General features: G+C 49.9%; 1 protein-coding gene and 1 long non-coding RNA gene across 2 annotated transcripts in view; one reads left to right on the top strand and one right to left on the bottom strand.

The window, feature by feature from the left end:
* LOC142854820 (uncharacterized) overlaps positions 1-6,241 on the bottom strand; it is a 27,778-nt gene extending 21,537 nt beyond the window's left edge. The window contains exon 1 of the long non-coding RNA XR_012911377.1: positions 5,753-6,241. This is a non-coding gene — a long non-coding RNA (uncharacterized LOC142854820). The remainder of the gene's footprint in view (positions 1-5,752) is intronic.
* A 2,142-nt stretch (positions 6,242-8,383) lies between these two features.
* Positions 8,384-11,301, top strand: Ccn1 (cellular communication network factor 1). The gene is made up of 5 exons (XM_075981149.1): positions 8,384-8,636; positions 8,949-9,162; positions 9,503-9,850; positions 9,971-10,179; positions 10,349-11,301. Exons 1-5 carry the CDS (start codon positions 8,574-8,576, stop codon positions 10,649-10,651), a joined length of 1,137 nt encoding a protein of 378 aa, XP_075837264.1. The 5' UTR covers positions 8,384-8,573; the 3' UTR covers positions 10,652-11,301.
* The last annotated feature ends 450 nt before the right edge of the window (positions 11,302-11,751 follow it).

Here is an 11,751-nt window from a genome sequence, read left to right on the forward strand (position 1 = left end):
TGTGAAGGTGGCCACAGGTTGTGGGTGGTGGCAGCGCTGACTGCCTTGGGCCACAAACTCAGTGGTGCTGACTAAGCTATAAAAGGAGCAGCTCTCCTTTTTGGAGAGGTTCTTCAGTGCTCACACCTGGCTCCTCCCTTCCTTCCTCCCCTCTCCCTTTTTAGAGGAAATGGGAACAAACTCAGGCAGGGACCCTAACGAGAGTGATTTTTTTTTCTTTATTAACAGACTCTCACCCCATAAAAACTGGGAGTCCACAGTTACTGAAGACACAAATAAACTGAAAAGACACCTGGGAAAAACAAAGAAGGGATGGATCCAGTCAGTTGTTAAGGAGACTTCCAGAAACTGCTGGCTAGTTTTTGAACTTTCAGGTAGATTCCACAGGGGCACCCATACCACGCTGTCCTTGAAAGCAGTGACCTGTGGCAAAGACACTCTGCTCTAGTGCGAGCTTTGCCTCGCATGGGCTCACTGGCTACAGAGATCTACTGAAGCCTTCTTATCTCATCTCTTAATAAAACACACCACAGGCTATTTATAAAGTTCAGTTCAATGTACGTATTCTCGGCAAAAGGAGGGCTCCATAGATGGTTCCAAATGGCCCCACTGCTGAGGCAAAGTAGCAGCCAGGTCTCCTCCCCAGACACAGCACTTACTTGTTTGTTTGTTTTGCTCAACTATTCCTTTGCAGGCATACTTATCTGACTCTCTAGTCCAACCCTTTCATTTCATTGCCTAGGACAGGAGGGCCATGGGCAAAACAGCAATGCTGTGGTAGGCAAGGCCGTTTGAGTGCTGTATTGGCTGATCTCCGGTACCCAGCGCAGATCAGAATACTAGGCTAAATGGGTCTTTGTGATTGCATTGTCAGCACACCATACACATGCACATATAGCCCGAGTTCATCTAGTCTATAGACTAGAAAATACTTTCTAGAATAAGGCAAGCTCATTTGATGTTAATTATCAGAAAAGCTAAGATCCTGATAGTGCTTAGCAATTGGGTTAATCACAATTTATTAAGCACTTTTTTGTGTGCCAAGCATCAGGCTGAGTATTAACACACATCCTTGTGTCTTCCTTTGCACAATCAGCCCAGTGTCAGAACTCTCCCTAATACTTAATCCCCGTGATCTGTAAAAGCTGGCACAGATAAAAGCTTCAGTCTGACTGTGGGCTCTATCTGTGTGCTCATCAACTGTGCCCTAATCAAATCCTTCCTGAGTTCCTAATGTGGTGTGTGCATGTGTGTGTGTGCTCGCGTGCACGTGTGTGTGTGTGTGTGTGTGTTTTAAGTGGGTAATTAAAAGAACGGTGTTTCCAGAAATAAAACACAAGAGGTGAAGGCTGAATTCTTGAATCCCTGAATCTGGAGCCAGCCCATTTGATAGTGACTTATAATTACTATATTTCAAATTGCTCAATCATCTCCTGAAGATAGATTGCAGGGCGGGGCAGGAGGTTCCTTTCAGTTCCTTCCAGTGAAATATTTCTGTGTTAGCACAAGACAAGAAGTTCTGTAAGGTACGGGATACAGCTGGAAACGCCAGGCTTCCTGTGGCCCCGCGCCAGCTGGAGGAAATAAACAGATTTCGTTCCCATTGGATACGGGTGCCCTAAGAAAAGTGTTTCCTGTCGTGTAGCCAAGACAGTGCCAGCTGCTCACAGCACTGAGTCAGGGGAGAGCAGAGGGGAAAAAAGCCTGAGTGGTATTTGGGGGAAGAATAAAAAACATAAGAAAATGACAGTTTTTCCATTTTACTAATAGGTCATAAACTTCTACTAGAACCAAGAGTTGAATGACATCTGTTGTGTGTGTATGCCTGCCTGTGGAAGCCAGAAATCGATAGCATCTTCCCTGTCACTCTCCACAGCATCATCAGCATCATTATTATTGTTGTTGTTTTATTGACTAAGTCTTATTATGTAGCCCTGGTTGGTCTGGAACTTGCCCTGCAGACTAGGCTGGCCCTAGACTTGAGTCTTTGAAGAGATCTGCTTGCCTCTGCATCCCAAGAGCAAGGATCTGAAAAGCTGACTCCAACTTACTTTTTTGAGTCAGGGTCTCTCGCTAAACCTGAAGCCCACTGATTTTGCTAGGCTGGTTGACCCGTGAGCTCTAGAGATCAATCCATCACCACCTCCTCATGCTGAGATTTTAAGACTGATTTTGTTTGGATGTTTTGCCTGCTTGGGTGTATGCATACCATGTGTGTGCCTGGTGTTAGCAGAGATCAGAAGAGGCTGTCGGATCTTTTGGAACTGGAATTATGGGTGATTGTGAGCCATCGTGTGGGTGCTCAGAGCTGAACTCCTGGCTGCTGCAAGAATAACAAGTTATCTTAGCTACTGAGGAGCCAGCTTTCCAGTCCCCCATACCCAGCTTTTTACATGTGTTCTGGTGATTCGAACTCAGGTCCTCAAGCTTGGTGGGCAAACGCTTTAGATTCTGGGCCACATCACTTCTGATTCTTAAGTAAAGTTTATTTGGCAATGAAATGGGCAGCGGGTGTTCTTCTTAGAAGCTTTGCGGGTAGCTGGAGCCTCAGGCACCGGAGAGGGCAAGTCCCTTAAGGTCTGCAGCCTGAATGTGGCAACTAGCAACTGTGAGGGATCATCTTCAGGCTTTCTAGAATCGGCCAAAACGGTGTTGATGCTTTCAAATGTCGAAGACTTCACAAATACATCTGACCTCTGGTATAGCTGTTACGTGAGAACACAGGCCTATGTTTTCTTTCATCTATCCCCAACAAGCCCCTGACACTAAGGACAAGTGTCAGCCAGGCATCCTCAGGCATGGCATTCTGTGACCTCGCTGTCTGCAGCAACTTGACTGTGTGTGTCCTCTGGACTGGGATCATTCTTATAGATCCCAGCTTATAGGAAGCAAGGTGGACCACCACAGCTCTTGGTCAGCATTTAGGCAAATTGCCGATGTTGTGACAGGCAAGGCAGGTGCCACCTGATCTCTGAGCAGTATGCTAAGTGACCCTGTGGCTTAACCATTGTCCTTATATTTGGTCAAGGCTCTGCTGCCTCTGTCCCAAATGTACTTCCCTATTAGTACTTTTGGCTCCACATCAGCAAGTTCAGCCCTAACCCCACGTGCCTGCTTCTTCACCAGACCTGAGCATCCTCCAGGGGAAGTTCTGGTTTAAATGTTACTGGTGCTTATCACTGTGCCAGGCCATTTCATGAACTAAATAAATCTGGCATTTGGAAAATAACCGGTCCTTCGGTATATAAGTGTGTTTTTACTCACAGTATGGGGCAGGAGGGGAGAGAAAATAATTGAATACAAATTGATGAACCAGCAAGTAAATGGTACCGAAATTTTAACTCAGTAGTAAACATGATTTATTCCAACCAGGCCAGGCCTTCCTCTACAGTATGGTTTGCAAGCTGCCTGCCCTTAGATACCTTCCTTACCTGCTTAGCATTGTTCCTAAAAAGCCCTGTAACTTGCTTCTATTGACACTTTGCTAAAATAAAACACCTTTGCTACCTTGCCATCCTCAAAGTCAGTAGAGATCAGCAGCTTCGGTTAGCTTATTACCTATCCTTCTGTCTGCTGTGTTTTTCCTAGACTGCCTGGCTACTCAGTGAAAGAATTACAGGCAGAGGGGGCAGATCTGAATGTCTGAGCTAAGGAACCAGGAGCAGGTACTGGAGGCCAGTGGTTAAGTGTAAGAACGATTTCAATCACGACACCCTGGTTCCAAGTGCTGAGTGGCCTGTGGCTAGTCACTGGGCTTCTGAAGTTGTTTATTCGTTCATTCAATCAATGTTAGCAAGACCACGTGCTTCAGCAGAGTGGCGGTTCAAAGAGAGACCAAGCTGCAAATCTTGAAAACGCTGTGTGGTATAGAGTAGATCTCATTGCAGGGGGTGGGGTACAGGGGTGGGGCAGGGGCTATTATCCCGAACTTTTGGCTCCGAAAGGATGGCTAGGTTTTTACCCTTCAGGCATCCTGTGCTGACATGCAGTTGAATCAAGAAAAAGGGTGGTGGTGCACGCCTTCAATCCCAGCACTCAGGAGGCAGAGGCAGGTGAATCTCTGTGAGTTCAAGGCCCTTTGGTCTACAGCATCTAGAACAGCCAGGGCTACACAAAGAAACCCTGGAGTGTCAGGGGGAGAGGGGAGAGAAAGAAAAGGACGGAAGGAAGGAAGGAAGGAAGGAAGGAAGGAAGGAAGGAAGGAAGGAAGGAAGGAAAAAAGGAAGGAAGGAAGGAAGGAAAAAAAGAAGGAAGGAAGGAAGGAAGGAAGGAAGGAAGGAAGGAAGGAAGGAAGGAAAAAAGGAAGGAAAAAAGAGGGTGGAAACATGTCCCTTTTGGAAGAACATAAAAGAACCCAGGCCCTTCTGGACTTCACCCGACCACCCCACATCCCCCCCCCCCCCCTGCCGCCTCCGTTTCTTCCTTTCTCAGCAAAGGTCACCTTCCTACACAGAGTCCCCAGCCCCCGGTTCCTGGGCGTACCCTCGATTTCTGGCCTGGAGCGGCCACTCGCTGTCCCGCCGGGAGAACTAGTCAACAGCGGGGTGGACGGGAAAAGTGACATAATCCTTGCAGCGCCCTATGCCACCAGCCTCTCCCACAGCGCAGGCCTGGTTTCTGCTTTTCTTCTCCCGCGCTGCGGCCGGGGATTGGGGTGCTGAGGACTCCGAGCTCCCGCCAGCCTTGGGGTCCCTCTTGGCTGGGGAGGGGGAACCCGGGCGTGGGCGGCCGGGATGCACTTTTCAGGAATGCCGCGGCGGCAGCTCGGTCGCCGGGCATGCTCCCAGGACCGCCGCCCCCTCGGAGCCGGATGACGGAGTCTCGAAAGACTTTCACCAAATATGGGCCGAGGCTGGAAACGTCCTGTTCGCGTCGCCGGAAACCCCGAGTCGGGGCCACCGCGGGAGTGCGGATCGCAGGCCAGCGGCCCGCAGGGGGCGGCGGCAGCAGGGCCAATCCCGTTGGCCAAGGCCGGGTGCCCTCATGCCCTCCCGAACCGCCTGTCTGTCACTCAGTTCCCGCCGCCACCACCACCATAATCCCAGCACCCCCTGCCCGACCATGCCAAGTTGTGGGGGTGGGGGTAAAGAAGCTGCAAAAATGCTGGGTGGCAGAAGGTGCCACATTAAAGCGTCTAACAGACACTGTAAATGTGGCTATAAAAAGTGAACTCGCGAGAAACTACCTGTCTGATTATGGACACACTCACATGCGTGAGGGTGGGGAAAGGGGGGTAGGAAAGGGGTATTAGGGTGAGGTGAGGGGAGAGACCGAAATAGACAGAAAAAAGGAGGAAAGGAGGGAGGAGAGAGGAGGCAGAGGGACGGTGAAGGGGGGCGGGGGAAGAAGCACTCCTGTAGTCTAGGGCAGTAGGACCAGCAGCATCACCTAGAGCCTTGTTAAAACATCCAAGGAGAAACTCTGGAGTGGGGCCTAGCAATCCAACTTAACCAAGCCTCCGCGAGATTCTGGTGTATGCTCCAATTTGAGACCCATTAAACTAGGAAGCTGGAGTGGACAGGTTTGGGATTATGATCAGTCTCAGTTGCTGCCAGACAGCGAAACCTTCTTGGGGTAATCTAAACTTCCCTGGCAGCTGCAAGTGAGACTCTCCAGGTCTCAGCCGAAGCCAGGAGCCGCAGAGGACAAGCAGTCCTTTCTCAGTGGCTTGAGGCTCAAAGAAACACGTCCGGCTGGTGGAGGGACAGTGGGGGAAAGAGCCTCGCAAATGAGCACCCGAAGCAACACTTACCCACACCGTTTGCACATTTCCCTCGTCTGTCAACGAAAGATCTGTAGCTCTCAGCAGAGGAGGTGAGAAGGCGACAGACCGTCTGGGGTTTCTGGACCATCCTAGGCAAGGACTTAAGAAGCCGCTGTTCCTCTTGGTTACCAGTAGGCGAAAGCAGGGTCTGCTGTCTGCCAAGGCTGTGCACACAGGTTACAGCAGCCTCTTCTCCTCCAGCACCTCCTGGCCTTGTGGACTTCAGCTTCCTACCCCTTCCCACCAGACAGCCGCTGTTTTCAATGGGCTGCTGATGGTGATGTTCTCCTGGTTTCTCCTCTGGGGATGAGCCCATTCTTTGAGATTGCCCAGTTGGAGACCAGAAACAAAACCTCACACACATCCTCGTAGAAAACCTTAATCTGGTTTTTAAAGGCATCTATGGAATGGCGTGTCTGTTTGAATGCTGTGCAGTATAGTGGACCTCCAGGCTGCTCCTCCCTCCACCAGCAAAGGAACACAGTATATTCAGGCCAGTTGGATCACCCTCTGCAACTTTATTTTAAATCATGATAGACAGATTGCGTGAAAAACAAGGAATTCCAAAGAATTTCCTGCTCTGGGAACAGAAGTTAAGTCTATATTTAACAACATTTGAAGCTGTCAAGAATGCCTTGTGGTTGGATAACAGAGGCAGAAAAATGTTAAAAACGCAGGCTACTGCTATACCCAAATATGGAAATATTGTTACGTCTGGTGTCTGATTCACCATCTGGAAATACTTACAACCATGAAGTCAAATAGAAAAGACGCCATAACAGAAGCCAGGAACCCTCTCCATTCTCTTTCTCCATCACCTCCTTCTACTCTGTGCTGTGCCTTCTCCACCCTCAACCCCTCCCCTCCCAGCCACTTCGCTAAGACGGAAACAATGAACCATTAAGGGAGGAGGAATATTCCCCGAGGAGTCGCTGGCCTGGGGGACAGGACCCCGGGTTTGCTTTCTTTATTTGCATAACACCTGACAACCCGGTTGTCTTTGAAAGTCCCCACACCCAGAAAGCGGCTGAGGTCCTAAGGCCCCGAAAACTTCTGAATGAATGAACTTAACTCTTTCCTGTACCAGCCGCCTGCACTGGAGTGTGCAATCATTCAGATCAAATCATTGTGCTCCCTGGAGTCATTCACATAAAGTCAGCACTGAGGGCTCTCCTAAGTGACACTGCTGAGCTCTGAAGGCAGACAGGCCCTAAATAGTAAAAATGAAGAGAAGCTAACCCAGAGCATTAAGGGGAGGGGGGAATCTGTATCATTTCTTATTAAAATTACGTAAGAAGCCAGACTATGACACTTTGGAAGTTTATGGATGGCATGGAGGGGGTCTTGTGAGGGATCTTGTAAGATCTTAAAATCCAACTTCCACTGCAGGATGTATGTTGCCCTCTGAATCCCTTATTTTTCTGAAGAGAGAGAGAGAGAGAGAGAGAGAGAGAGAGAGAGAGAGAGAGAGAGAGAGAGAGAAGAGAGAACTTCATTTGAAGTGGAAGGCTTCCAAATGAACCAAAGCAAAGGACACACACACACCGACACATACACACACACACACACATCCCAAGAAGTTTTTTCCCCAGCTATCCAAAGAACACAGTGGTCCCGTTGGACTCGTTTTGTCCTGGCAGCTTTTGCACCCGATGGTTTCAGAACAAATCACTCCACGGTTGTCTCCTCCGCCTCTGGTTTGGCTGTTCAGTTTCCACTGCCGCCTGTCCGGGGAGGGAGGCCAGGAGGGCTTACCCGGCCTCCCGCATCCGTGAGGAAGTGCAAGTCAGCTCTGGGAGAACTCCCTGCACTCGTTTCCTCTTGGACTTCCAGTGCAAGCAGTGGGCTGGAACTAAAAATGGGAACCTCCAAAAACAAACAAGTACAACATACCAAAAAAAAGAGGGGGAGGGATGAGGGAAGACCTCTGGCTGGAAATTTGCCAGGCGACGAGGGAAGCTCCCCCCCCACCCTCTCATTCATAAATGCCACTCTGAGTATTAATTTGCAATACACTTTTCTTGGCTAATAAACATCATGCCACAGCTTTGGGACTTGATCCGAGCACGCCTCTTTGAAGTCCACAAATAGATTCCTGGCTCAGAGACCAACTCCCCCTCCCCTTTGGACTCTTAGTAGATAACTTTACTCTCACCTTGGTTGTAAACAAGCAAACAGCTCCCTGCGTTCCCGGGCGAGGGCTTCGGCAGATGCCAGGTCCACTAGGCATCTTCAAACAAAACCACTTTTGTTCTTCCCTCTCAGGTCCTCCCATCCTCCCAAAGATCTGAAGTGCTCCCTCCAACACATAACACCACTCCCCGCCCCCCATATACTCTTCGACCACGATCATCACCCTCGCGCCCCAAGCATCCCATTCTCCCCAATGGAAGTAGTTATTTAAAGTGGAAAAAACGAACTTTTTTTTCTTTGATAAATCTGAGAAGGGGGGGGGGGGAAGGTGCAATGGAGCCAGGGGAGGTGCTTGGCAGCAGCCCGCGCCAACCAACATTCCTGAGATGTTTGAGAATTCTGGAACGCGCAGACAGAGCCGACGTCACTGCAACACGCGGCGCCGGAGGCAGGCGGGTATAAAAGGCGGGCTCCCGGCGCCGGGGCAGACCGTGAGTGAGAGCGCCCCAGAGAAGTACTTGCAACCTCCGTGCCTGCTCCGCCAAAACCTCGAGAGAAGGACGCCCTCAGTCTCGGCCCTAGCCTCATCTCACTCCCGGAGCATCCGATACCGCTGCTCACCGGCTTGTTGGATTCCGTGTCGCCGCACTCGCCCCGGCTCTTTCAGCGCGCCACAATGAGCTCCAGCACCGCCAGGGCGCTCGCCGTCGCCGTCACCCTTCTCCACTTAACCAGGCTGGTGAGTTGGACTTGTTTAACCACCGCTTTCCTGTCCACCCTCCCCGATCCCTCTCCCTGGGCCCTGATCGTCCACAGAAGGGAAAGTTAGCCTAAAAAGTTCGGAGGTAACTGTTGCTTTAAGCCCGGACGACGTGTCCTGGGGGCCTCTTCCTGGGGCGCAGCCGCCGGGGTGGCCCGTGTGTGGTTGTACGCGATCAAGACACTCCAGGTGGATGGAGCCCCAGAGCCAGACCCATGCCCAGGGCATTTCAGCCCCTCTCCGGAGCAATGCAAAACAGCCTGACGCGTTTCTTCTCCCCCCCACTTCTAGGCACTCTCCACCTGCCCCGCCGCCTGCCACTGCCCTCTGGAGGCGCCCAAGTGCGCCCCGGGAGTCGGGTTGGTCCGGGACGACTGCGGCTGCTGTAAGGTCTGCGCCAAGCAACTCAACGAAGACTGCAGCAAAACGCAGCCCTGCGACCACACCAAGGGGCTGGAATGCAATTTTGGCGCCAGCTCCACCGCTCTGAAAGGGATCTGTAGAGGTAAGAGGCTTGTGGTTTGGCCCCTTTAAAAAAAATAATAGTCCCCATAGTCCAGAAGTTTAGTAATTTTGAGACCATGTATGGTGACGCTTTGTTGATGGTAGCTTGGCAGAAAGGCTCATGATTTCAGCAGTCTGGAATGCAATTCAGTGTGTCTGGGCCCAACGAAAAGCGCATACGGAAAAGTGATCCTGACTAACTTATTGTTCAGCGCTGGAGTCTCGGGGGAATTGTAGCGAACTTTACCATACAGTGAATTGAACAGCGGAAAATATGTAAGAGTTGCAGTCTGCGGCGGCTAATCTTAACCTTCTCCTCTCTCTCTTGGTCGTCTCTACAGCTCAGTCAGAGGGCAGACCCTGCGAATATAACTCCAGAATCTACCAGAACGGAGAAAGCTTCCAGCCCAACTGTAAACATCAGTGCACATGTATTGATGGCGCCGTGGGCTGCATTCCTCTGTGTCCCCAAGAACTGTCTCTCCCCAACCTGGGCTGTCCCAACCCCCGGCTGGTGAAAGTCAGTGGGCAGTGCTGCGAGGAGTGGGTTTGTGATGAAGACAGCAGCATCAAGGACCCCTTGGATGACCAGGATGACCTCTTTGGATTTGATGCCTCGGAGGTGGAGTTGACGAGAAAGAATGAGTTAATTGCCGTTGGAAAAGGCAGCTCTTTGAAGAGACTTCCTGGTAAGTGGAAACCGAGCTCATAAGACATTCTACCGAAATTCATTCTCGGTCTGCCGCTTTGTAGAAACCCGTGTGTGTCAGCATGCCTCTGAAGAGCCTTCTGTTTGGTTTATTTTCTAGTCTTTGGCACGGAACCGCGAGTACTTTACAATCCTCTGCATGGCCAGAAATGCATCGTTCAGACAACGTCATGGTCCCAGTGCTCTAAGAGCTGCGGAACTGGCATCTCCACACGAGTTACCAATGACAACCCGGAGTGCCGCCTCCTGAAAGAGACCCGGATCTGTGAAGTCCGTCCTTGTGGACAACCAGTGTACAGCAGCCTGAAAGTAAGTTCCTTTAGGGACTTGACCATGACCCCAGCACGTGGGTGGGATGTGAGCCGCTCTAGAAAATGTCTTTATGAAACCTAGCACTATCGGGTTTCACAGAGTGGTTAAATGTACCCCTCCCCAAACAACAACAAAATTAAATTACTGACTTTTTTTGTTCTTCCAGAAGGGCAAGAAATGCAGCAAGACCAAGAAATCCCCAGAACCCGTCAGGTTTAACTATGCAGGATGCTCCAGTGTGAAGAAATATCGGCCCAAATACTGCGGTTCCTGCGTGGATGGTCGGTGCTGCACGCCTCTGCAGACCAGGACCGTGAAGATGCGGTTCCGCTGCGAAGATGGGGAAATGTTTTCCAAGAATGTCATGATGATTCAGTCCTGCAAATGTAACTACAGCTGCCCGCACCCCAACGAGGCATCGTTTCGCCTCTACAGTCTGTTTAATGACATCCACAAGTTTAGGGACTAAATGCCTCCTGGGTGCCTAGTGTGGGGTGGATGGAGGAGGGGTGTGAGCATCATGGAGTCATGGGTGGGGTGGTGGGGTGAAGGGGCTCATTGTAGAAGGGATGCCTTGCTCATCACTGAGTAGCATGAAGGTATTTCCAAACTGCCAAAGGGGCTGGTGTGGACGGACACTAACGCAGCCGCAGTTGGGGAATACTTCGCTTCATAGTACTGGAGCGCCTGTTATGCTTCGTTTTGGAGCGTGTCGTGTGGATGACGTTCTGTTTTCTGTTTGTAAATTATTTGCTAAGTGTATTTTTTTGCTCTAGATCTCCCCCCCCTTGGTTCTACAATTGTAATAGAGATAATAAGATTAGCTGGGCCGTGTGAAAGCCTTGTTTGTCCTCTGACAGAAGTAAATGAAAGGGCCTCCTGTTCCTTCCTGAGGGAGGGGGACGCTCTGTGAGTGTCCAAGAGGCAGCTACCTGCGCTCTAAACTGCAAACAGAAACCAGGTGTTTGAAGACTGAATGTTTTTTATTTATCAAAATGTAGCTTTTGGGGAGGGAGGGGAAATGTAATACTGGAATAATTTGTAAATGATTTTAATTTTATATCAGTGAAGAGAATTTATTTATGAAATTAATCATTTAATAAAGAAATATTTACCTAATATCTGAGTGTTTGCTATTCAGCATTTTTAGAAACCATCCAAGTTATCAGGCACAATTGCTCCTGTTAATCATTCCAACAGGATTCTTTTGGGGGCCCTACTTTGTGTGGAGAACTACCCCAGGTGCCCTACTTGGCAAACTGAACTAACTTAACTTGGGTAACCAGTAACTTGTCTCAGGAGGGAAAAAAGGACAGTGGCTGTCTTCAAACATCTTTAAAGGAGGAACGGTGGCATACAACTCATCAGTTTGGAGGGCAAAAATCTTGAACGCGGGCATTGTGTGAAGCTTTAAAAAGGAAGCTGAAATTAAATTTGCTAACCTAAAGCAATATGATTTATTTTCATAAGAACTGAAGGAAAGCTTAGTCTCCAGCTCCAGGGTGGTTCTGGGTGTCACATAAGGAGACAAGGGGGAACCTTTTAATAACCTTTGGCCATAACTGCTTG

Source organism: Microtus pennsylvanicus, chromosome 7 (assembly GCF_037038515.1).
Source record: "Microtus pennsylvanicus isolate mMicPen1 chromosome 7, mMicPen1.hap1, whole genome shotgun sequence".
NCBI lineage: Eukaryota > Metazoa > Chordata > Mammalia > Rodentia > Cricetidae > Microtus > Microtus pennsylvanicus.

Bases quoted from the DNA above. Each gene is read 5' to 3' on its own strand.
- Ccn1 (XM_075981149.1), top strand. From the start codon at position 8,574: ATGAGCTCCAGCACCGCCAGGGCGCTCGCCGTCGCCGTCACCCTTCTC. The intron at 9,851-9,970 runs GTAAGTGGAAAC...TTTATTTTCTAG, and splicing joins CTCTTTGAAGAGACTTCCTG to TCTTTGGCACGGAACCGCGA. The intron at 10,180-10,348 runs GTAAGTTCCTTT...TTGTTCTTCCAG, and splicing joins CAGTGTACAGCAGCCTGAAA to AAGGGCAAGAAATGCAGCAA.